This window comes from Zootermopsis nevadensis, unplaced genomic scaffold (assembly GCF_977971745.1).
Source record: "Zootermopsis nevadensis isolate Lab colony 2312 unplaced genomic scaffold, Znev_1.0 Znev_ptg000019l, whole genome shotgun sequence".
Lineage (NCBI taxonomy): Eukaryota > Metazoa > Arthropoda > Insecta > Blattodea > Termopsidae > Zootermopsis > Zootermopsis nevadensis.
Genome location: NW_028259151.1, coordinates 7,693,739 through 7,720,216, shown reverse-complemented (window position 1 = coordinate 7,720,216; position 26,478 = coordinate 7,693,739). Strand labels below are relative to the sequence as shown.

Here is a 26,478-nt window from a genome sequence, read left to right as displayed (position 1 = left end):
TATAGGCTACTCCTTCAACTGCTGATGTAATTCTTCCTTATTCCAAACAGAATTAAGGAGTTTATGGATCTCATAAAGCAATGTTTCACCTCCTCCCTTAACCATTTCTGCCGGAATTTTCTCACTACCTGGAGATTTATACCTTTCAAACATTTTCGACAAACACATTAATTAATTACAATGTGACTAATTCAAATCATACGTACCTAATAAGAATTGCGCTTATGATACAGGCCTGATGGATTGAAATCATTTAAAATCATTCAAACAGATTTGGGTGCTGGGTAATAAGGAAATGGGTAAGGAATAAACAAATGAATATTTCTCTTAACTTACAGTTACCATACGTCCCAGTTTGACCAGGACAGTACGTGTTTAATGATTTTCATCCACTTTTATACTATCAGAATGGTTCTATATGCAAGCACAGGTATTTCTGTCACAGCTCATACTGTCGTAAGTGCGACCGAGCGAGTGGCTCTGCGGAACTGAGTTCTCCGTTGTTCGCTGCTGTCATGGCGGTCATCTTAAGGAGTAGAGGGGATATACATGCGTGCGCACTATAGCAGATGACAAGCGCCCAACTTGTTAGTAGTTGTTGTGCTGGGCATATTATATTGTTTTCTCCTTTTTGTTAGAAATTCCGAAACGCAGTTGCAAGTTTAAGGAACAAATTTCTAACAAATGGTATGAACAGGCATTGACATTCATATTACGGCAGCGATGAAATCTATTACTGAGTCAAAAAGTGCGAATGATAAGAAGATATTACGACAAGTATTTTATATATGATGTAATTTTCCATTCACATCAATTACACGGAGTGTTACAATGATATGTGCATATAGAAATAGCTTCGATTGGCATAAAACGAAAGCAGCTTGGTACTCTGTGTCCCAGTTTAATTCTTATATAACAAAGGAAGTGTATGGCAACCCCATCTAAAAGCTAAATAACCGTGAAGATACAACCCAATCAAAAACACTTAAAGTGGGTACAATCTTCAACAAATCCATAATTAGGCTTAATACATTCTTCATATGTTTTACAAAAGTAGTTACAACCTTCTTCTGTGATTCAAACACCGGAGTCGGTTGTGCTAATAGTTGTATTTTCGGTTCCGGATGACCCAGCTGCAATTAGAAAAATACAATACTTTCAGTAATTAAGGAAAAAAAAATTGTCGTCCGGGAAAAAGACTTTCAGAATAACATACACTGGAGCAGATTCTAGTGTTCTGATTTGTGACGCCTTGTGGTCTTCTATCACTGGTTACCAACTTCAAGGACGAAAGTATCAGCTCCATAATCAGGGTTGAACTTCAAGAAGGGAACGTATCGTCTCCATTTTCAAATGTTTGGAAAGTGAACCTTGAAGATGGAGCCGATTGATTCCTCCGAAACGTTGGTAACCACCTGCAACCTTACACGGAGTCACAACCCAGAAAACTACAACTGACTCTTCAACGCCGAGAGAACCTCAAATATTTTGTTGTGTCTTATTGTTTTGTTGTGTCATGTTTTGTGTATTATTGTTTTTGTTGTCTTATTGTTTTTGTCGTGTCTTATTGTTTTTGTTGTGTCTTGTTGTTTTTGTTGTGTCTTATTGTTTTGTTGTCTTATTGTTTTTGTTGTGTCTTATTGTTTTGTTGTGTCTTATTGTTTTGTTGTCTTGTTGTTTTTGTTGTGTCTTATTGTTTTTGTTGTGTCTTATTGTTTTGTTGTGTCTTATTGTTTTGTTCTGTCTCATTGTTTTGTTGAATCTTATTGTTTTTGTTGTGTCTTATTGTTTTGTTGTGTCATGTTTTGTGTATTATTGTTTTTGTTGTCTTATTGTTTTTGTTGTGTCTTATTTTTTTGTTGTGTCTTGTTGTTTTTGTTGTGTCTTATTGTTTTGTTGTCTTATTGTTTTTGTTGTGTCTTATTGTTTTGTTGTCTTATTGTTTTTGTTGTGTCTTATTGTTTTTGTTGTGTCTTATTGTTTTGTTGTGTCTCATTGTTTTGTTGTGTCTTATTGTTTTGTTCTGTCTCATTGTTTTGTTGAATCTTATTGTTTTTGTTGTGTCTTATTGTTTTGTGTCTTATTGTAGGACCACTGCCACCGGGTAAAAACCCATTTGCAGTTAATAATAATATCAAAAGGCATTTCAGTGGCGACGATAGATCATAACTGGTAGTGAATTATTCATTTCTCAACGTCCGAATGTTATATCACACTGCATCAAATATTACACTCGATTTTCTTGTATACAGGATTGATTTCCGTTTGTCATCAGAACATTTGTGAGCGTCTGCATCACTTAAACGGTGTCTTTAATCTTTAATGCGTCATTATGTTGAAGTCCCGTCATTCTGATAAACTTACAGTCTTAAAAATTGCGTATGAATTTACGTCCTCTATAGCTCATCAACATGTTTTGAATATGTCTTTCTTCGTTCTACCATTTTGTTATAATGAGATGACGATAAGAGATTGCATTACCTGTAGGCAACTTACACCAGTGAGTACACCCTCTGTCTGTGAACCTTTAAAATAAAAAGAAATACTGACATTAGAAAAATAAACACATGCATCTGAAGGGCAGGATATTCTTACAATCAGTTGCATCAAACAGTACGATCAATTAATCAACCTTCGAGCCTTGTAACGTGGTGTATCAAATACCGGACCTCCGAATAAAAGTGACAGTAGTAATCTCGGGGTTCATTCCGCCATTGAACCCAGATGTGTACAAATTATAATAAGAATATTAACTTTGATATCGATCTCAGTATTGTGCTTACGAGGGGAACGTGGTGTGGCCTACGATTAAAAGATGGCACCACAATACCTTTTTCCATGATCCAGATACTCAAAATGGCGAAGGGCCTTTATTTAATTGAATGTGTGTCCACACCTTTTTGGGACACCTGTATTTATAACATGTTTACGGACCTCTGTTGATAGAGTCCTTTCGATGAGGAAAAACTTACAGTCCAAATTAGGCCCCTTAAGCTACTGCTACAAATTCCTTACCTTTTGACTTCTTCGTCACAACTTCCGATTGTGTATATTGAACAGGTTTCATTTCCGTTGATAAAGGAATGAAACCCAAAAATTACACAGGGTCCACTGTTTTCCTTCGAGGCACATGCTTCAGCGCTGAAGTCAGAGACATTCAAGTGCAGAAACCTCTGGAAGTCAGTAAAGTTGAGTAAACTAATTTGTAGCAATTTCCGAACGACTTCGTCGAATAAGTGGAACGGTAATTCGTAGGCCGGTAAATACAGAGCGCTGTCGTCTCGAGGGAGAATCGATGTTGGTGTCGGGGAGGAATCTATACCCAGAAATAATAAAGATGTCGTCACTGGTAAGCCGCAGGAACACAGAGAAGTGAGACGGACATGAATTGGATGTGAAATTCGTATAAAATTACGAAGCGTTTGCATATTTTAACGCATTTATGATTAATATTTAAAAGTTTTTCATTAATGTATAGTAACATTTTACCCTACTTATATTACGCTTTCTAATGTTTAATTGTGTTTTATTTTTCACGCTAAGCCAGTTCAGAAATCTGTGATTTTTAGCGAACAACTACAAACTTTTTCGTAGTATAAAATTGCCCAATTAGAAAACCTTATAACTAGGCTTTGATAAATGTAAACTAATACATCAAATATTTTGTTAAGTATTCCTTGTCAGATTTTTATTTTTATTGAAATAGTTCATGTAAAGGAAACAAACCTTGAGCTGAGACGCAGACAAAAGCCAAGAAAGCCGATATAATTACAGGAAATAAATACATGGTCTTCGACGACATCATTGTGTCCCCACTGTATGTACGACTGTAAAATAACCCACAGGTTCAACACCTTTAATGACTGTAAAATATCAGAGTATTTTTAATCTTAGGATTAATGAACAGTAAACACGTGAACAATTCCTAATTATCAACACACTACACAGTCACAAGTTTACCAGATTATTTTAAAACATGGCCAGGTACATAATTTTCTGGGGAGAAGTACCTACCCCTAGTATTAAAACAAAAATAAACCCTCCAATCATTACATTTTATTATATTAAAATGTACCTTCACTCACTTGGAATTAGTATTACGTTTTCTTGAAGATTAAAATATTTAAACTTGTTCTATGCTAATATCTTACCGTCTGTAATTTTTGTTATTAAAACAATCATAGTTTACTTTAAAAACCTCGAAAAGCCACAGACACTTCGCAGTGTTTTTACAAGACCGATAATTTCAGCTTGAATAATAAACGTCACTTGAGAATCTATAAGTTACAGAAAACATCGATTGTCACATTGGATTCTGTGTTTGTTATGGTTAAGGAATTTTGACTTGCTAACGTAAAAACTTGTCTTGTCAAAAGATAATGTAATTTTTTTTTATAGATGCATCTTCCGAAAATATACTAGGGTCAAGATGCCGTTATATCGTAACCAAATATATAAGCACTAAACACTGGAGATGTTTCTGTAAGCACCGAAACGTGTCCATTTGATAGCGTAGCTACAAAGGTGGCTGGCTCATGTAATATCGTATTTCGTGTTCGTTGTTCCTAATTATGGGTCTGAATCGAATTCACAGACATCACATCAATGAGACGTAATGTTAAAGTTAGAATCACTCATTGTCGCATGCTGAGACAATAAATTTAAGAGCGTCTCCTAACCTCAAAACAATAATTTCATTGCAAAATGTTTTCAGACTACGGCACGTACCTGAACGAAATAGTCTCTGTAATTTTCAGTGAGACACTAAACTTGACATTACACCCTACTAGATTGTGAAGCCCGATTCTTTATAAGAACTCGTTACAACGTAAGTTGACCTTGCACGACGTAGACAGACAGATAACAACAATGACTAATATGTGAACATTGCTGCAAAAGCGAACTACGAAACTGGTGTTCCATGATGTGTTACTCAAGCCTACATACGTGGGAAGCGATTACAAGTTATACGAGGTGCGATCGGAAAGTTTCTAGACTGCGCCTATAAAAACCCGTACACTTATCTCAGGTATTAAATTCATCCATCACCCTCGAAGTAGTTCCCCTGGGAGTGAACACAACGATCCCAGCGCCGCTGCCAAGCCTGGAAGCATCCCTGGAAATCTTTCTTTGTCAGCCTGTCAAGCACCATCTGCGATTCTGCCTGAATCTCTTCTATCGTCTCAAATCTCCTTCCCTTTAGCTGAATTTTCATCTTTGGGAAGAGGAAGAAGTCACACGGAGCTTAGAAAGGAAGTTGGGGTCGGTTCTTGCAAGATTTTTGAGCTCCTGACAAACGAGAAGTCGATTCTGCTTCTGGTCCTCAGACAGGATGCGTCGCATGTGGAGTTCTTCCTTTAGAATCAGCTGACAGGTCCCATAGCCTATCCCAACAATGTCGCACAAGTCGTTGATGGTACGACGTCGATCTTCGTGAATGGCCTGCCGAATCTTCGTAACATTTTCGGGCGTTGTGCTCGAAGATGGTCGTCCAGAACGCTCGCCATCATCGACAGAGGTTCGGCCATTTTTAAAACGTGAATGCCACACAAAAGTTTGTGCACGACCGATTGCGGACTCCCCAAATGCTTGTTTTAGCATTTCATAGGTTTCCGTAGCCGTTTTGGCGAGTCTTTGGCAAAATTTGATGCACACGCCATTCCGAAATCGCAGGAGGGTCGGTGTAATGCACTACCAAAACGCCCGTAACTAAGAAACAAATGCTAATTCGATGATGCCGGCTGGCACACTGATTCACTATGAATGTAGGCCGCACCCCCTAGCGGCAGAAGCTCGTACTACATCCGGTTCGCCCTGTATTGACACAGTCTTTAAACTTTCCGATCGCACCTCGTATTCTCGACATTTATCTTCCTGTGCTGGTGTTATAGAAGCACCTGGGCGTAGATGTGAGGGCAGTAATGAAACAAGTCTTAAATACAGCTCGGATGCAGACTGACTTCACGTAAACAGGGTGGAGACAAGTGGCGGGCTCTAGTGAACACGGCAACAAACCTTCGGGTTATATAAAAAGCGACAACTTCTACACTTATCAGCTTCTCAAGAAGGGCTGTGTTCATGGTGTTAGTCGGACAGCCAGCCAGTTGATTAATTTACTTGTTTCTTTGTGTTCTTTTTTTATAATTGGTTAGTTACTAATACCGCTAAACAAATTTGATTCTTGCAGATCGTCCTGAGAAAGAAACAGAAATATACGAACATATTCATATTTAAAAAGTAAACTAAACTGGATTTAGGAATTTACGAGAATTTGACAACTTCATTCCCTTTCCCATTCTACGTTCTTCTTGCGTGTGTTTCTGTCTAGGGACTGTTACTCACGAGTTGATACGTGCCGCCCGATAAGAAAGCGTGCATCGATGTTTCCTTTTCACTAAACATGCTATCAGTTTCCTCACATTTTGCCACGCGGCTACGCCATCTTTATGATTAACGTACTTTAACGATAACAGCTGAAATACACACGAGTTTGCATAGTTGTGGCAGCTACCAGTATAATATTTGTTGGATAGTAATTTCTACAGATGCTCTTGAACTACCAATTAATTTGGAAGGTCCTTCTCGCTGTACGGCACCTTTAACATGGAAATTTCGATGTCGTGATGGTGACATTTTTGTCCTCGCATTGTTTGTCTGAGTGATAACGTGTTTATGACACACGCATTGCCTTCACAAAAACCACAAAGCCTCTTACATTCAAAACCAGTCAAGTACCCTACTCTAGTTCTTCGCAAAACGTCGACGATGGAGCCCGAATGCTATCGTATTAATATTTCGAAAAAATTTACACAGATTATATATTTTGGAGTAGATTGAAGTGCTCGACATTCTTTATGACATCAAACTCTGTTCGGTTTAACATATCTAATGTGACTTACGAACATGTGTTCTGGACTTTTCGTGTAACTGGCCCCATAAATATATTTAATAGTGTCAACTCTTCCTACTTCAAAAGTTTCCCATGTTTTTAGCCTACAGACCGTAGACAGAGCCACTACTAGACAGCCATCTTATTCATTAACCTACAGCGTAATTTGGTAATTAATACGACGCAGCGTGTTTGAAACCGATACGCTCTTTTAGAACGTACTATATTTGTATTCCTTCGTCCTTCTTTGTCCTAACAAATAGCAAACACCTGTATGATCGATCGACATTTTATGATTGCTGTTTATCAGTCGCTTTGTTCCGTATTCCAAATGTCACCTGTTAGAAATTATCTATGAACGTAACGTAGTCTACAGCAGTGGTATTCAACTTTTTTGTTCGCGTACCCCCAGATATAATTTCTCTTCAACTTTGTACCCCCAAAGTTGTTGGTTTATAATTCAAGTTATACATAGTATATAATCTACATCTAAAATAAATTACATTACTGATTATTAAGTGTTTATCATAAAATAATATATTTTTTTTAAATTTCACGTACTCCCTAAGATGTCTTCGCGTATCCCAGGTTGAATACCACTGGTCTAGACCACCTTTAGTCAGCTTAGTTTTACCTTGGCCCAACTAAACTACATTTTAATGGGGTTTTAATTTAACGACGCTGCCAGTAATCCAGAAAACACAATATTTACAAGTTATAAGTTGTGTATTGTAAAGTACACATTTGCAGAAAGTCATTCCTACATACAAATCAATATTAACGAAATTTAAAATCATAATCAGTGTTTAATATTTTATATCTAGTAAATTCAGTGATTAAATTCACTTTAATTTTTAACGTTGAATAACGTTTATAAAATCACGATACACTCGACGGTAACCGCGAGACGTAAGGTAACGCCGGTGTGTAACTTCTTCAACTGCTAATAACGCGAGACCTATGTAAGATACGGAATATAAACCTATCTGTAAATTAAAGAGTAAATAAAGGGCTTTTTCTGCATGTTGTTTGCTTTATTCTATAATGCATATTGAAATAATTACCCAAAACACGTAATAACTGTACCCTTGTTCCTTAACTTCAACCGCTTGCCACGTCTAAAGCGTAAGAGTTAGATCTGGACATATTGCGAGTAAAACACGTAAATAAACACGATCTTTTCAAATTTGCAAACATATTTCTGCTAACTCTTACGGTTTAGGAGTTTTGGCCATTTATTTGGTAACAAAGAACGGTTCTAGAGTGGGTGTGTTGAGTACATGACGTAACACATAGACAAGCTTTCGGCGGATGACGTCACGTATAGATAAGATGGCGGCGGATGACGTCACATATAGATAAAACGTAAAGGTATACATTAACGTGTAAATAAAATTTTGTTTCAGTACAAATATATTTCTACGGTTAAACGTTATTCAACGTTAACTAGGAACCGTGGTTCCACTGTCAATTTTTATCTTTAACGAACAACGTAATATACCCTGTGAAGTATAAAGTATATAATGCTGTAAAGAGAACTATGCCAATTATTCAACAATTAATAACATAAAGTACTGTTAATATGAACACAGTTTTAGTCCCTGTATCACTATCTTCAATGAGCGTTGCTATCAGGTACAAATTATACCAACATCTTGCTCGAAATTCGATCCTGTGGAACCAAAATCTGGGGTTGATACGCCAAGTTGTCCCTTTACCATATACAAGTCAGGGTTAACCACGATTTCTGTCGTGTCACTCACTTATTTTATCATCTTTCGGGTAGCCAAAATGTATGTTAAAACAACAAACAAATTTATTTTCATATAACATTAATTTCAATATAATTATGTTACACTAAAAACAGATCACTGGCACGAAAGCTTCATAACATAAACATAATATGCCATGTCAAGTAACATGATATGCAACATAATGAATCAAGAAAACACCTCTTTATACAACACTAACAACACCTTGCCCTGTGCATATACATATATATATAATAAAACTGTCGTAAAGGCCACTGTTTGAAACAACTTTCACATTACATCTCTGCAGCAAACATTAAATTTTATGGTGTAACAGCATAATCTGTAAGACACCCATTCATTAGCACGAAGTTTACTTATTCAGCATAAAAATTTAATTACTACTTCGAGCAACATATTTAATCCAACGACAATTCTGCCCAGCGCTATGGAGGAGTTCAGCAGTCCCACATTTAAAAATATTACCGACGTCACGGATTTTCAGAAAAGTGACAGCGCTAGAATCACTGGTCCAAATTGTAAACACGATACTACTTCATTCGGTTTATAAGGCACGCCCCCGGCCAAATAAATATAATCAATTTCTAAATAAATAACCCGCAAGAAGCCCAACTAGATATGGATACAACTCTGAATTAAACAGCGTAAAATACATTTCACGCATTCTCTTTCTCGTATCCACTTCAAGAGAATGAAAGTCCTGTCTGAACTCACGGCACCAAAGTAAAGAGTAATCTTATGCGAAAGTAACCGCTGTACCTCAACGTGCTGTTGCTACTAATGGTTGTAATGTGAAAGGAACTTCAGAATGTAAAATATTGACCCAACAGGACACAGCCTTTCGCTTTGTTTAGGTTAGTATGGAATATATAAAAGAATGGTAACTATATTTTAGATGTGTGCGCAAGTCCAGTGTATGGTGAAACCGTTTTGATGAGGGGACGGATATCCGCAAAATTTGGATGTTCCTTATCTCCTAAAAGCTGGAAGATGACTGCTTCACTTGTCGTGATGAAACAGCCAATCTGTCGCAGTCTCTGCAATGAAGAGTATTTGTTCATTGTCTCTATCAAATTATTTTTTCAAAAAACTAGCAGCTGTTTATTCCAAAAGTGAGGATGGGAAAAATTTTCTAAGGTGATAAGCCATGTCAGTATGAAAATTGTGTGAATGAATATTTATCAAATTATACGAGACGAAGGGAACTTCTCATTGGTGGTTTCTGGGCTGCAGACGGCCACAAATGAAACAAATGACATTTTGTAAATTTTTAAAAATATTTTTCAATAATAAATTTTGGAATATAAAGTGTGGCCAAACATTAAAGCCATTTCATAACATGCCAATGCTGGCACTTAGGGGAGAGATGGTACAGCTACTACTCATTCTTAACACTAAAAGGGGGTAAGTGGTCAGCATCACGCCCGGGCCATGCTTTACCACCAGAAACGGACCCCAGTACCCACTGGACAGGAGGCTGGGTAAACTCCTACAAGACTACGTAGCACAAGAACCCAGAAGACAGCCATCGTCTTACTCAATTGTGTGAGAACTTCAAATCTCAATTAGGCATTTTAGTCCAACACTCTTTGCAAATTCGAAACCCCTCTGACCTCTGAACTCATGTTATTTGAGAACATTTAAATTCTCTTGCACAGAAAAATTAAGTGAAAAAAATATAAAGTTGGAAATTTATTCTACCTTCACAAACAGGTTCTTAATACTAAAATATTAATTTTATACATATTTTGTATAAAAGAGATTAAAAATGTTAAGAAACACAAACCAAGACCCAAATTGTGGTTTGTGCTGAGCACTTCAGATGCTAAAACACGTGAAAGTTTTGATAGTTTAGTTGATTTCATAGTTCATTTTATAATCCAGTTAATTATACCAGTCATTTAGTAACAAATAAGAGATAATATGAGAAATAATGAGGTGTGCTCGCTGGTTCGAGTCTCGGGGGAGAAGAAATTTTCTTATGAGCTTTTAACCAGTGGATGGCACCGTGGGGAAATTGGGGAGCTACAATGGGTAGCGTAATCCGGTCAGGAAAACTAGCAATGGCTGGGGGTTCGTCGTGCTGACCACACGTCACTCTGTATCTGGTTGGATGATCGTTCACCTCTGCTTAGGCATGAGAACTTGAGGCCAGCAGCCAGCTAGTCGGCTTTGGCTCTCTGGAGCTGTTACGCTTCAATTTAACTTGTCACACACAACTATTAAAACATGTATCATCTTTTAATTTTCTAAAATGTAAAAATGCATTATTAATGTGATGTACAGAATCAGATTATAGAATGTTACAGAAGGGGCTGCAGTTTATAAAGTAAAGACTCTGAGAAGCATAATGCAAACTTACCTGGACACACGGCAAAAACAAATTTACAGTTACATAAACTCAAACAATATTGGCATAAAGCAAATGAACAAATACATCAACTGAAAACAGACTAATTCTGGTTAAAATGGTAAAAACCATGACCAAAATATGACGTCCTCACCTCAAATGCCAAGAGGCGGTCCTCCTGTGATCGTGAAGTGCAAGCATCAGCAGCTACATGCACCTGAAGGCCTCGAAAACACAACTCTGCTGCAGTCTGTTCAACACACACATGCGCCTGCAAGAAAACACGTTCATGTTATACGGCACTCCCTCGTTGTCCGTCTTTCTAGAAACACCATACAAATGGTAAAATAATGACGCACAATGTTAAGACCTTACAGGAAAAATGGGGTTAGGGAAATGAAGACACGATACTTAATAAACATAAAGATATTAATGTCAATGTTTATTAGGATGACATTGACATTCCTGGCTGAAAGTTTTAAAAACTGCATAAGCATAGCTGCAGTACACAAATTCTACCAAATACTTTTCAGCAAATAAGTAAAACTGTGATGCGCTTACAATGGTAGAGGAAGGTAAGCTGTGTTTCATGATATGAGTGCAGTATTAGGTTATATGCTTCCTGCACATACCTCTATGCCAAATAGCACGACACATTCAAGCATCCCATCACAAAGAGTCTCAAGCTCTTCAGCCACTTCAGGCACTACCATGCTGAACTTTGTCTTTGGGTACACTCCACGAGCATGAGATATGTCCAGCTCTGCCACCGTTTTACCCAGCCCTTTTGGATTCTGCTCTGTCACTACAAGAGGGACATTTAAAATCTTGGAGACCTGAACCTGTAAAACAGCAACTGTTAAAATAGAATATACTTGGAAATGTACATTTACATATGCAATAAACTTAAATTTCTACTTGTCGCATGAAAGAGACACAGATTTCAATGTTTGCATATACAAATGTGTGTGTATATGCCAGGAGTTAAAATATTTTAACAGCAGTGCACACTAACAGTGCATCCCAAACTTTTTCACTTTTTGTGTTTAAAAATACTGACAGAACCTCATATGCATGAAAGGACATTAATCAAGTGAACAGTTTCTATGACCAGAATGTTTAAGTGAAAATTTTCAATGGGTAAATTTCTTGTTCTTTTCACTCTACTCCTGCTAGGGTTATTTTCCAAATTATACATTCAAATTCACTCTCAACATCATTCTAACCTTCTTTCAGGTACCCAAACATTTCTCCAAAACTGGGATCACGAGATGTAACAAACTTCAAAGCTCCCACATGCTTACTCATGGTGTAGATGACAGTAGCAAAGTCAAGAAAGTCACATAACTGGTTAATGTGTGGTCTCCTGCCACCAAACTAAATGTTCTGATACAAATTGCAACAAACAACCAAAAAAGAAAAGAAAATATGAAATTTATAAACAAAAGATAAGAAGGTACTGAGAACATCAGATCGTTGCATGCCAGTTTCTCAGTAAAAACAAGATATTGTTTCTATTGCAGTATCACATACCACACATCAATGATTAAGTGTTAATATGGATCTTACAGAAACAGACTTACTTCATTTGGCTCTGGGTAGGGTTCTTGTGAACATATTAATAACATTATATAAACAAATAATAATTCAGGCTTAATAAAGAATAAATGGTAAAAGAACTACTAGATTCCCAAGAAAGACTCAGCTCCATGAGTTAAAATGGGATGGAATGGCATATGATGTCATCCTGTCTGCAAAAAATCCATTCCAATGATGCTGCATCAGTTATGAAACCACAATTTCTATATTTTTGATCTGAGGTTCTCACTGCAGAGATATGTTGATGTTGATCTTCTGGGTTGTAATGCCATGTGGACTTACAGATACCATTTTCATGAATACACTGCCTTCATCGACAGAGCTGAAGACTGAGACAGTCTTCTTCTGTTGTAATCAATCCTAGGATTGGTTGGCAGCAGCTCTTGAGCTGCTCATACTTGGGAAATCCTGAGGATCTTTAATGCGGTGGTGGATTCCCCTTGCCTTCCGCATCCTATGCTGTTGACCCATCCGCCTTTAGGGATGATTTCTCACCCCAAGGCCATGAGGGTGCCCTGACGTTACAACCCATTTGACCAACACTAACAATTATTTATCTATAATGTTTCTTCTAGATTTAAATGTTGATCACGAATCCTTGGCAAAACTGTTTTTTCTCCCCTTTCAAGCCATGTAAAATGGAACTTTATTCTCTGAAAAAAACGTTAAAATCAATGGCTGACAACACAGATGACACACTCCACAAGAAGTAATTCAAGATGTTTCATCCTTGACAAACATTTGCTCTTTCAAATACACGACACAAACAGAAGCAATTTAGCGAGCTCATATTTTGGGCAGCATATATTGTTACTGAAAAACCAGTACAGTCCATTCTACAGCTTCCTACGTAAGCAGTCCATATGATAAGAAAATCATAATTTCGGTTTTTTATTCACATTATCATACCAATTTCTTTGCAGCTTCAAGTATTTGCTCAAAATGTGATAAAGCAGGGCGGAATTTTTCCTGTATATCGCACAAAAAGAATGCAGTTCGTTTTTCTGGCAACTGACCATACTTTAAAAGTGAACGTGACATCTTCTTGTCTTGCAGAACGTTCCTTCAAGGCAACAAATTTGAACAGTGTGTGTGTTAAAGGTACAGAATAACCTCTTACAACCTACGCTTCGACAACTTCATCCTGCACACAGATAACCCGATCACAAGTACGAACTCACACCAAAGTCCACGCCATAGGTTATACCTATTACCACAGATACACCAAAACCATCACAGGAACACTGTCCATCAGTTGTCATGTTACATAGGTATGATGGACGATAGCACAACACTATCATCTCTCGTTTTGAATAGTAGGTCAAGTAAATAATAAATGAAGGGATATCAATGAACATTACTATAAAAACAGCTTGAAAATGATTTGTTCTTAATTTACGAAAGATATCAATTTTTTTATTAAATCAGGTAGTTAAAAAATTAAATAGTTGGGGAAACATGATTTCACGAGCAGTAACTTCGGAATAAACTGGAGGTTCGTTCTTTGAATCGTTTGTGACCGAGGCAGCTAGGCAAATTCACGAGGCGAACTAGGATGTTATGCGGTGAATGGTTCACGAATTACCTTCCTCCTATTAATTTCCTCATTGGACACTCGCAACAGATCCATGCTTTCTTAGAAAAAGTGATGCAAAACATCTGTATAGCAATAAACATAATATTAATCATTATCTTTGGCTGTACAGCCCTGTGTGGGCCTTGGCCTTCTTCAAAACTTTGTTCCTTATTCACAGACAATCTGTTTGCCTCATCTGATTTTGTAACAAGTTGGTTTTTACAGGTAGGGTTGTGAACCCCAAGCCCAACCCTGAACCTGGAAGACATCACCTCCGTATTTACAGCCCCTGGAGTTAGGGTGGCCCAGCTATACTCCCAAGCACTGGGTGGCTCGGGTACCCACTAATGTGGGTCCCTGAGGGGACAGAATATTAATAGAAGCCCAAAAAATGGATTTAGATAAAAGAAAGATTACCTGAAACACCAAATATACAGGCTTCCATGTGAAAAGTAAATCTAACAGGAATATTTTTTAATGTAACTGAAGCATGTTAGATATCGTGGAATCATAACTAACTAACTAACTAGATGGCTTACCGAACCCGAAGGTTCATAACCGAATTAACCAAAGCCCTCCACCGGACCCTGTCCTGGGCCAACAAAATCCAGTCTCCTTCAACTCCTATCTCCCATAGATCCCGCCTGACGTATCTACATCTAGGTCTCCCCAGTGGTCTCTTCTCCTCAGGCTTACCAACCAATACCCGGTGCACACCGCTTGTCCCATCCATGTGCGCTACATGCCCCGCCCATCTCATTCTTCTCGACTTAATCACCCTGAAAATAATGGGGGAGGAGTACAGATTTTTAAGCTCATCATTATACTTGCCAAAATTGAATTCATATAGAATTACAAGCACAGCAAGTTAATGGTTCTAATTATATATATAACACATCAGAACAAGTTTATTGAAATAAACTTAAAACAAGAAAAATGTTTCAGCCTGAAGAGAAATGAAACATAGTGTGCCTCAGGATTCAGTTCTTGGAGAGATACTATTCTTGTACGTAAATGATCTTCCAATAATTATTCAAGAGACAAAGACAATTTTATTTGCTGATGACACAAACATTTTCTTAACAGCACAAAAAGGAAACATTATCCAAAACAAGCAATAGAGCTATGAATGAGTTGTAATTATGGCTTTATACAGTCTTTTGATAAATACAGAGAAAACAATAGCAATATCGTTCCATTTTAGGCAGTAAGGAGTTCCATTAAAACCACAAGTCAAATTTGACAATGTGGATACTGTCTATGGATTGGAAACAACTAGGAGAATGGCCTATTGGAAACAACAGGGTATAAAAATATCAATATTGATATCATATAAGTTATTTCTCATTCCAGATAGTTTCCACCCCTTACTCTGAATAGGGCAAATGCAACTCAGAATTAAATCATATAGTTCAGGGGCAGTTTGTAATCTGTCATCGTGTTTCTGCAACACACATTTTTGTAATGCTGTATCACCATGCATGATCAAAATGTAGTTATTGCATAGTATTTATGTAATTATAAGAGAACAATTAATAAATATGATGAGTGTATGAGTACATATCCAGTGGCCAATTATACAAAATCTACACATGTTTTTTTTTGCCAGAATTATATTCAGTAGTCTTAGTAATGTATAATAGGCCAAAATGACAAATTTTCAGATTAAAGCACTTGGACATGACCTTAATTGCTCTATGTGGAAATCTAGGTTTGTGTTTTCAAGAAATTCTTTCAATTCTGTATAAAATGAATTGAATTTGATGATGAATACTGACAGCATTTCACATTCCATATATATCAGTCATCAGATTATAAACATAATACATCACATAGAAATGGCCTGTTTAACTTGACAGGTAATTAAAAATCAACAATTCAGGAACTATATTTGATAAATATAATTCCAGAGAAAGCCTTTTCATACTCTACTATAAGAATACAACTCACAATCAGAATTAAATTATTTAGAATGAAGGACATGAAGTTCAGAGGGTTCTTTTACAAACAACATATTATCTCATGCATATTTAGGAAGTAATGCTGTTTCTATTTCATAACAACTTATGAACACTGCCTAACTAATCAGAGAAGTAACTGGGGAGAGGGTGTCTGTAATTGGCTGTACATATTACATTAATAAAAGAATTTTATATCCAAGAGACAATGATATCCACCATATCAATTAAGACATTCTTAAAAGTCTTGCCAAACAATCTCACATATTCACATCCAAATATTATCAACATTCATAGAATGGAAAGACTGCATTAAAACACTTGTCCATGGACTACTAAGTCGGCCTACATGTACTTCTATACAAAGCAGAATAACAGATTTCTTCATGGTTTGAGGTTTTCAAGGTAGTGATTCTGAAGATCGCACTCTTCTGAGTTATCATGTAAATAAAACTGCTTTAGATGTGCCTCAATATTTAATTATATGTAATTTTTTCGTAGTGTTAAATTAATATGGCTCTGAATGAAGACCTCTCTCAATCACTAAATTTAAATCTCCATTAGCTTACCATTCATTAAAGCTTATGTTCTTGGAAGAACACAAATTGATGTAATATCTGAAATCATGATATACTGTTGCTTAGTGTATGCTGTTTAAGATCTCTGACAAAAGAACCTATAAATCAGTGCAGGATGGGACTCAAGCAATATAAGAGTGAGAATTCTGCTTTTCTTCCATTTTTGGTAACCATATTCAGAAATGAGACCATAAATTTCCATTAGTAATGGTGCCGTGTTCACCTAAAAGTTATTGAATTTTATGCTGTAGTGCATATTTATTACATTTTATAAAAGAAAAGTTTTATATTTTTTTAAATAGAATCATACATTACAGTACTAAAAATCATCCTACACAACCTGAATTATAGCAGCTGATCATCATGAGGATTCATTAGATTGTTAATATATAATACACACACATATATCATGGATCCAAAAGGTATTCAGAATGATAATATGATGTAGTCATAAAAATACAAAACAGAGATACATGCAATTCAAAGTAAAGTAAAGTTTTCACACAAAGTATTCAAATGTTATTCAAAATCCATATGTATAATTAGATGTTATAATACATAAAATCCAAAGGTCTTTAGAAAGGTTATGTGTTATTTTTAAGCATTAGGAATCCATCAACAGATTAATAAGAGTGTATAACAGCTTAGAAGGGTATGAGGTATTCACAGCAATGAGTGTGAAGATGGCTGTCTTCTGGGTTGTTGCTCCATGTAGTCTGGTAGAAAATTACCAATGTTTCAGAGGTCTTTCCTGCTTTCATCCATCCATGGTGCAATAACCCAGAAGACAGCCATCTTCAAACTTTAAGCTCTATTTACCATTATAAATACACAAATCAGAAGAAGAGGAAGAGAGCAAAGTGACAGCACATGTAAAGAGATAACCCAATCTTTCTTTACATTATCAGATGTGAAATTATTACATTTAGACTGTAAGGAGGTTAAGTCATGTGCTTGCATAGCTATTGTATTATACTTACATTGATTCACAAAATGCAGTGTAGTGTAAACATCAGTGTATCAAATGTGTATTCAGTGAAACAAAACATGCTTAGACAGACATTTTGTTGTCTTCCTTTCCCCTCTTACTGTGACACAGTGGAAGCTTGGAGTTTTTTTTTTGCATTCACTGAACTGACTCTTAAATATTCTTTTCATCATATTGTGGTGAATTATTTATTTCTTACATCTGCTTTAGCTATATTTATGACCAAATTGTTAGCAGTTAACCATTTACTCATATGAAAGAAAACTACAACACTGTACAGAAATCAGAAAAATGATTACTATAAATTACTGCACTTGTGTCATCAGCAAATATAATGGGTTCTTAGAAGGTGTTTCTTGTTGGAGACATCTACGCACCCATTTCACTAGCTACGCAGATATCATGCCATACTAAGTGTACTTCATAATTCTTAGAACTGGCTGTTGCCCTTGTGTTCCATCTCCCTGGCAACTTGCAGCCAGGAATGCCAATAATATCCCAATAAACACCAACACACGTATTTTAAGGTTTATTAATGATTAATTATAGTACACAAAGTGCCATATTACATGTGTCTTTGGTACCCATGAACCTATTTTCCCCATAAGCTCTGAACTTTGCACATCACAGTTTTACCATTAGAGAGGTTTTTTCAAGGACATGACCCAAATGAGCAGCAAGGGTGTGCTGTATTTATTCCTATTCAAGAGGCATACTTTGTGTGAACACTGAGAAACCGGAAAACAATAATAAAAGACATCCAGAAGATGCAATTTCATGTACAATTTGTTCATAAAATATTATGTATTTAGTGCTAAAAGTGCAGAATTTGTACTGGCAGAAGAATGGAAACCATTGTAAAGCTGCAGCTTCACTTTGTTATCAGCTGTTTTGTAACAAAAATACAGTGATGAGCTGAATGGAGCTTGAAGTATTTATATTAGCTCGATAATCAGAAAAATAAATGCCAGTCTGGCTGTTTGGAAGTATGTATAGTTTGCAATCACTATACATCTTTTGGCAAGTTATATTCTCTAAAAATACAGTACAAATCATCACATTATCTCTTCAAGGTACCTTTCTCACATCCATGAAGTCTATAAACACACTAACATTAAGTGCAATATTTTTAACCTCTTAGCCAGGGATTTTAACTGAATGATATAATGTTCAAATCACATGCCATTTTAGTTTTCAGATACACTTATAACTGGGATACTTGAACGACCCATTCTTCAAGTGCCTGAGCACTGTGGGCCCCAACTTTTTAGTTGGCTTGATCTATAGACTTTCGGTAGGACTCCTTGGACGAGGGATCGGCCCGTCGCAAGGCCTCTACATGTATACAGGACAGCACAACACAGAAAAACATCCATGGCTTGAGTGGGATTCGAACACACGGTCCCAGCGACCAAGCGGCACAAGGCCCACGCCTCAGACCCACACTCATAATAGTGTTATAAAAATGTTACTATGAGCTTCATCATGTCTGTCTGTACATCTGTTGCATATAACTATAGAACCACTGAACCAATTTTCAGGAAATTTAATGTTGGAAAGTGTCACAAAAATTGGTCAGTACATTCCAATTCTGATTAAAATCGGACTAGAAGAATGCACTTTATACTTAAAGATCTACTTATTTTTCAGTATGGAAATATCCTTGGGGAGTCCTCAATCAGACAGGCACCAGATATCCCACCCATGCTGACATCACTGATGCAGTTTGGTAAGGTCAGAGAGATCATGCTTTGATGGAAAAAGATCCTCCCAATGATAATCTATAGCCATTAATAGTGCGAACATACCGGAACTATCTTGCTAGGCATACATGTAACTTGTAACTTGTACCTATAAGTGAGAAAGCGAGCAGCACTTTCCAGCTAGAGGAAGTAACAGTTCATAATACATTTAAATGAATACGACACCAGTGCCTTCTCAACACTGTGAATATATTTTAATGAAGAGAAAATGGCACTGACTGGAGGCCAGAGTCAGATCTCAGGATAGTCAAAATCAAGAGGGCTTTATGGTAGACAATGTGATTCTGGAGAAGAATTTTCTTCAAGTACCGGTAACTCTCGGTTTACGAACATTCGCTGTAACGAACGTCGCAATTCATTCAAAATTTCTTAAAGTCGCCAATAGATAGAGTTCCTTATGAAACGAAATGCCAAATGTATAGTGAACATAATTGTAAGATTTAAATAAATAAACTTTTAAAAAATGTATTTATTACAATAATTATCAGAAAATTATTATATGATAATTAGTACATGGTTTTAATGCTTTAAAATGGCTGCTAATGTATGCGATACATATCGTAAAAGCTAAGGAATTCAAGATATACATAACGAACAAAAACTTATAACGAACAAAAACTTATAACGAACAACGTCTTGGAACGGAACTCGTTCGTAATCCGAGAGTTGCTTGTACTTTGTTTTCTCTTGACAGACATCACTACCAGGGACTGGCATGACAGGCAGGCTGCAATACCACGGAACCTGGGTCTAGCCCTCATCTCCCTCGTTCTCTGTGTAACCCAATGATCTGTTAAGCATTGGCAGTTCTCCTTTTCTCACCTGTTTAATTTACACTTTTTCTCTTTTCAGATGTTAACTTTTGAACAGTATTCCAATTATATTTAGCAATGCAGTTACAGAATTTTGTCCTGTAGGCTTTAATTGACTAAAATACAAATTTAGGTTTGCACCAATTCAGTTAATGTCCCTGTTTTGCACCGTGAGAAAACTAAGTATTACATACCATCTTAATAATACAACATTAGACACACAGTATGGGAACAGATTGGTGAGCATCCTATCACATGGAACTAAATGCCTATTCTCGTGAAAATATGCACATCTAACAGTTCTTATCATACAGATAAGGGGCTTAGTACGGTATTTCTTAACCAGAGGTCCACAGTACCAGAAGGTTGAGAAACACTGGCTTAGAAGATAAATGACTGGATCAATGCATTTATTCAGTCCATTTTCTTAAAAAAGAAAATTTGTAAAATGGCCACACTTTCCAAGAACTGGACATTACGAGAGTTATAAATATGTGTCACATGCTTCTCACACATTGACAGATCTCATGGTTGTAACTGTAACCTCTTCCCCACGTTCATCTTCATCTGTCCTTGTTCCCAGTGCCCTGGAATGTTCTTTATTGGTCCCTCCTCGGGCTGAGGCCCTTGAGCTACCACCCCGTCGCCTTGTTGCAAACTCTGAACCGCTATGGCAACCAGAATCCATTGTTGCATCACTGTAACAATTAGATGATGACTGAGGTTGATGTGATTCCGACTCCTCTTCCTCGGTGCTTGTCGCAGTGTGGTATATGCTTTCTACAATTGTATTGTTGTTTGAAGTGCTAATAACATTCATGTTTCCACTGACAGCCGATGTGACGTGCAGGGGGAGGTTCAGTCGTCTTCTTGCTGGAGAAGTCAGACTTCCTCCGACGTTCAGGGCCGCTGATGAAACTATTATACCTCCTTGTCGAGTGGAAGAGAGATTTTTTCCTGGACTATTTGTAGGTGTGTTGCCATTGACGTCTTCTCGTTGTGTTGGAGGAAAATTTTGTTGGTGTATGTGACGTTGGTATACCTGAGGATTTTGTGCTATGTTTTGTTGTTGTTGTTGTTGAGGTATAGTCTCATACTGCGCGTCAGGTGCAAGGAAGTGTTGTTCTGCACCAAGAAGCTGAACAAAGTCTGTAGTTGTTACTTCATGATAATTATTATTTCTGTGCTGCATATGATGCAGTCTACTTGCCTGTTGAAAAGCTGGACCCTGATCATAAGGAATATTTTGAGGACACGGATAGCCGTGAGAAGGTGATCCAAACACATCATTTCCTGATGAACTCATTGGACTACATACTGCAGATGTAGATCCTGAAGAACTGACAACTTCTGATGAGTTGTTATGATTGTCATAATAACTTCCACAATTCTCAAGTTCTTCTGTTGGAAAACTACCAGGCGAAGATGCGGAAACTGACATGGGTGACACGAAAGCTACGTCATTATTGTCTGCTGATGGTGTGGCACTGCTATTGCTTGACGCTACTAAACTTTGCTGTGCAGGATCTTTGGGGATATCGGATCTTGCGTTATTTAGCGCGCACATTTTCCTCATGCTCTCGGCATCTATACATTCTCTATTGGTAGTAACTAAATTTTTACATCCTATACCTTCTTGCACATCTTCTTCAACTGTTGAAGAATCTTGCTCTGATAGATGATGATGTGGTAAAGGAAATGGTAAACGGTTTCGGTTTGATGATTGTCTTTGATAGCTAAAACAATTACTAGTAAGTTCTTGTTCCTCACAAGTCACAACTAAAGCACTGCCTTCTGATATCAGTCTGTGATGATGTTGGTGTCCTTTATCTGTCATGATTACACCTTCTTGCAAAGGAAGTCTTTGAAACTGATGACTACTTCCTGAAGAATTCATAACCTCAGCTTGAAGAAGTCTTCTCTGGTGATGGTACATCTGGTAGGACTCTGGTAACCTCTGGAAATGCCCACCAGATGTTGAAATGCCTGGTTCTTCTCCTTTATTTATCATCATCAGCCTGTGCTTTTGTGGGTCAAGAGCTTCATCATACAGTGATCCATCATTTCTTACTGAAACATTACAGCAAGATGATACATCTGCAAAATAAACTTCTGATTCTGTTGGCTCATTTCTGCCATGCAGAATCTGTTCCTGTTGCTCCTGAAGCTCAAGAACTTCTTGTCCTTGAAAGGCTGCATTTGTTACACCTTGCAAATGTGACATGTACCTCATTCGAGGAGACATACCGCCAGGCGGAACGCCACTAACTGTCCCGTCCTTTCCCCTCACTAGTGCTGAACTCGATGGTAATGAATGAGGATACTTCTCTGCTACCAATTGTGTGTCTTCTGCTGACAATGCATCATCATGGTTAGTGTTATGATAATGGTCTAAAAGTTGACAGCCCTGTTGCCCAAACAGAACCTGAACATTTGTCCTAGGAAAACTCCCACCTCCATTTCCACCACAACCACCACCACTGCCATTACCACTAACATCATTTGGATTATTTCCGCTGTTGAAATGGCTTGGTGATGTTTTTGGACTTCCAACTTGATGTTCTGAAGAGTAAGGAATATTTCCTACAGATTTTACTGAAGATATATCAATGCGCTTCTTAGTCTTCCTTGCGGGTAGCGTGTTGCTAACTCTGTCTTTACTGACAGAAGAATCAGTATTGTTTTCGCTTGTAGTAACTTCACCTGATGTTGCAATTTCAGCTTCACTTGTATTCACATAGTTCTCAACAATCACACTTTTATCACCATCACTGACGTTGATCACACCATCACCTGATGAAGATGAGAACTCATCAAACCTTCTCTGGTCCTGGAATCTCCGTACACCCCCTCGGTGCCGCTGCAAGTTCTTCAGGAGACCACCTTGTCCTGACATTACACTTTGGTCATCAGCAGCCACTGGAACACCCCTATTGGCACCTTGCTGATTCATCTGACAATGATGGTGATGATGGTGTAAATGATGATGGTGTTGATAATGTAACCGAGACGGACTTCCAGTTGTAATATTGCCTGTTGGCCCTGGATGTCCTTGAAGTAAGTTCATTATAGGCTCCCGTCTTGCAGGACTATTGCAATGCGAGTTGTTCCCAGAGTGAGGATTGGAATATGGAGGGGGTGGTCCCCACATGTAGTATTGCTGGGCATAGCCCTGTGGTTGCTGAATGGCCTTCATACTTCCTTCAGTTACAAATGGCCCCAAAGTTCTGGGACCAGTAAAGCTTCCTGGCGGATGGGATATAACTGGGTCTCCATGAGGATCTCTGATATATGAATTAGGATTACCTTCCACATTAGCAGGAACAGATGGGGAAGTACCTTCCACTGGTGCTGGATGACTACTGAAACCATACTGGCTATCTGGACTGCTGGTTGCATGTCGGCAATTTTGTACACCACTTCCCGGCCCCTCTCTGTGAATTTAAAAGTTTATTAACCAACCTACTACCAGAGTTCTGAAACTGTCGTACAAGACGTTAAGATCAAGTGATGGTAATGCCAAAGAAGGTTCTAAATTCACATTTTGATGTAAGTAATATACTAGTGCAGCCACATTATATCTTTTGTCTCAATTTAAATTTATTTTGCGCAAAAATCTTGGAAATTATAACATCCAAATTTGACTGTAGAGAAAGAAAGCAAAATTGCAGCAGGTACAACATTGTGAAATAACAAGTGCTCAAAGAAATCTGTGTTAAAAAGCAGTGACAGCTATTTCATTTACACTGTCATCTTTTGAATGAAAGTAGTTTTAGAATGATGGAAGACTGGATAGCAGACTTTCATAAGGTTCAGTCTGTACCTATGCGAGTGGTCAGGTACTGGTCCAGTATTAGTGCTTGATCCCCGTGACCACGGCAATCTACGCCAGCTCCATCCTGATGATGTACGCTCCTGCCCACGTAACCTCTGCGTTCCCATGTTCACAGCTCCGGTATCCTCTCCAGGGTTTGGAGAGTAGAGGTTACCAATCCTGCCAGGTGTCCAGTACCTGCTTATAAACATTTAAATGTTAGTTTCAAGAGAATTTCCCTCATTCACTGATAAGTACAGTCTACGACTGTAATCTTGAGACTTGCAAGGAATGTAAGTCCATAGCGTTAAAGGCAGACGCTATCTTTTTCCTTCACCCGACTTCCTCACCCTGCAAGTCTCAAGATTACAGTCGTGGACTGTAAGTAATTTATTATTTACATTTTACTGTTTCCTAATTAATAGTAGTAGTTTTGTTATTGATAGATAACAGGGTGGTCAAGGATTCAAATTCTACCAACAGCACAGGAATTTACATTAATTTTATCACAGTCAATCTTGAAATTCTATAAATTTTGCCACGAGCAAATCTGCCATGCAAGTACAAACAGCTTGAATCAGATCACTGTAGCATTTTGAAATGTTTGATAAATCATATGAAAGCCTTTAAGATGATAATTCACAGATCACTTTCAAGCACTCTATCGACTTCTTAGATTCTTCAGCATAGAAAATGATTTTCACTCTCCTTATGAATAATATAATGTAGGAGGAATAATAAGCATAGAAACAGTTATGGTCTATTATTTTAACATTTGCTGAGAAGCCTATAGAAATTTGTTCAGTTGGTATTATTATTCTCAGCCCACCTTCAGGTCATCTACCTCCTAAATACAGACACACTTTATACAGTCTGGCCTGTGCATTATACTTTCTTTTGCATGTTTATAAATCATGGTGACATTTATTTGCTGATTTGCTTTGTAGATGTGTAATAATAAGTGCAACATGATTATTAATTTATTTTGGAAATAGTATTAGTAAAATTATGCTATTTTATTATCACAATTATTACAAATTATTGTAGCCTGTAATATTTCTCAGTCCAGTTTCCACTTTATAAAGGCTGTACATCTACTTATTAGGAACTGGATCTCAGTATCGCTCTTGGCTTGAATGCAGTTGTCTCCTCCAGCTCTACTTACAAACATTTTTATTAAAATTAATAGTCGTGCTATTTCCAAGTTCCAAACAAAACAGTGACACATTACAAAAATAAAAACAGAATTTACAAAAGTGAACCTCATTCATCATTGAACAAAAAATAAAATTTATATTGGTTTTATTCATTACAATTATTGTGATTCTGTTAATATTTAAATATTTCTTCCCACTATCTTCTATTTTACCTATCATCCATGACTTCCCATGGAAAGAGCTGATGTGGGGGTGGATATTGGCACTCATCACAGCAAGCGCAATGATGTGGATTTCGTTGTTGACGATACAGATATCGGCATCTCATCTCCAGTTGTTCCCAGTACATTTTCTTCTTTTCATGGCTACCAGACACAGTTACAAAACATTTATATATTTAAGCTTTTATTATTATTTCCAATACTGACACGGATACTTGTACAAAAGAAAGCCGTCACTACTGCGCTTGGATCGTGGAGTCTGCTGCAGTATAGAATTTAACTTTAGGATTCAGAATTGTCATTTAGTTTGGCACTTTTTAACAAATCAATTGTAACACAGCCCCACTTGTAATGTCGGCACACGATGTGAGTCCCAGCGACTGCATTAAAGTGTGGTACCAGTGCATTTTATTTTATAATATGCTACTCTCTGCCAAGGATAAAATATAAAACGTGTTAAAATAGATGATAGGAACTTCCATTTCATTTCACCAAGGAAGAACTACTGTCAGTTAAATATAAAATTTTACATCTTCTATAAATGATTTCTACATTTATGGGTCAACATTTGCACAGAGTCCCTAACTGTCTGTATCTTCCTATTCTTGCATTTCATTTACCCTCCTCCGGTCTCAAACTCTCCTCTCTACATCTCTCTTGACTTGGTATATGCATTTCATACACAGTCAGTCCCTGGGCCTTCTTCCCCTCAAATTAATTTCCAATAATCTTTTTGGAATCTCATGCTCGCATATTCTTATAACATAGCCGAACCATTTCAATCTCCTTCTCATAATTTGGTTATGTATTTCCTCCCGCTTTGTTTTATCCATTAATGTGTATATTTACAACTCTACCTCTCCTGCTTTTTCCTACTGTTTCCTTCAGGAATTTCATCTGAACTGCTTGAAGTTTACTTTCTTTTCTCTTAGTTCATGTCCATGTCTCTGCTCTGTATAATAATAATTTATTTATAAATAATATATTTTTAATGTATACAT

General features: G+C 37.2%; 3 protein-coding genes and 1 long non-coding RNA gene across 10 annotated transcripts in view; 1 reads left to right on the top strand and 3 right to left on the bottom strand.

The window, feature by feature from the left end:
- Window positions 1-778: 778 nt before the first annotated feature.
- On the bottom strand, window positions 779-4,862 carry LOC147873385 (uncharacterized). 2 transcript variants are annotated; one of them, XM_087351616.1, is made up of 5 exons: window positions 4,729-4,862; window positions 3,727-3,863; window positions 3,016-3,316; window positions 2,482-2,525; window positions 779-1,133 (listed from the first exon to the last, which is right to left on the bottom strand). In XM_087351616.1, the coding sequence occupies exons 2-5, from the start codon at window positions 3,803-3,805 to the stop codon at window positions 1,078-1,080; spliced, it is 480 nt and encodes a 159-aa protein (XP_087207742.1). In that variant the 5' UTR covers window positions 3,806-3,863; window positions 4,729-4,862; the 3' UTR covers window positions 779-1,077. The 2 variants fall into 2 exon arrangements, with proteins under 2 accessions (XP_087207742.1, XP_087207741.1); XM_087351615.1 differs by having other exon boundaries at window positions 3,727-3,827; window positions 4,729-4,837.
- A 3,405-nt stretch (window positions 4,863-8,267) lies between these two features.
- Window positions 8,268-13,776, bottom strand: LOC110837109 (isochorismatase domain-containing protein 1). The gene is made up of 4 exons (XM_022078939.2): window positions 13,520-13,776; window positions 11,644-11,853; window positions 11,166-11,282; window positions 8,268-9,698 (listed from the first exon to the last, which is right to left on the bottom strand). The coding sequence occupies exons 1-4, from the start codon at window positions 13,649-13,651 to the stop codon at window positions 9,546-9,548; spliced, it is 612 nt and encodes a 203-aa protein (XP_021934631.1). The 5' UTR covers window positions 13,652-13,776; the 3' UTR covers window positions 8,268-9,545.
- A 42-nt stretch (window positions 13,777-13,818) lies between these two features.
- Window positions 13,819-16,464, top strand: LOC147873384 (uncharacterized). The gene is made up of 2 exons (XR_015535878.1): window positions 13,819-13,881; window positions 14,412-16,464. It is a non-coding gene; the product is annotated as an uncharacterized LOC147873384 (long non-coding RNA).
- LOC110837135 (uncharacterized) overlaps window positions 15,216-26,478 on the bottom strand; it is a 61,076-nt gene continuing 49,813 nt past the window's right edge. For all 6 annotated transcript variants that reach the window (XM_087351610.1, XM_087351612.1, XM_087351609.1 and 3 more), the window contains 3 exons: window positions 25,469-25,621; window positions 24,109-24,297; window positions 15,216-23,719 (listed from right to left, as the gene is read on the bottom strand). In XM_087351610.1, the coding sequence (XP_087207736.1) occupies window positions 20,794-23,719; window positions 24,109-24,297; window positions 25,469-25,621 (3,268 nt within the window). In that variant the 3' untranslated portion in view covers window positions 15,216-20,793. The remainder of the gene's footprint in view (window positions 23,720-24,108; window positions 24,298-25,468; window positions 25,622-26,478) is intronic.

Excerpts from the sequence above, each read along its gene's own strand:
- LOC147873385 (XM_087351616.1), bottom strand. The coding sequence starts at position 3,805 with ATGATGTCGTCGAAGACCATGTATTTATTTCCTGTAATTATATCGGCT. Across the intron at positions 2,526-3,015 it reads TGTGACGAAGAAGTCAAAAG|GTTCACAGACAGAGGGTGTA; the intron begins GTAAGGAATTTG and ends TTTATTTTAAAG. Across the intron at positions 1,134-2,481 it reads CTGGTGTAAGTTGCCTACAG|CTGGGTCATCCGGAACCGAA; the intron begins GTAATGCAATCT and ends TTCTAATTGCAG.
- LOC110837109 (XM_022078939.2), bottom strand. The coding sequence starts at position 13,651 with ATGTCACGTTCACTTTTAAAGTATGGTCAGTTGCCAGAAAAACGAACT. Across the intron at positions 11,283-11,643 it reads TCGTGCTATTTGGCATAGAG|GCGCATGTGTGTGTTGAACA; the intron begins GTATGTGCAGGA and ends GTTTTCTTGCAG. Across the intron at positions 9,699-11,165 it reads ACCGCCTCTTGGCATTTGAG|AGACTGCGACAGATTGGCTG; the intron begins GTGAGGACGTCA and ends TCTTCATTGCAG.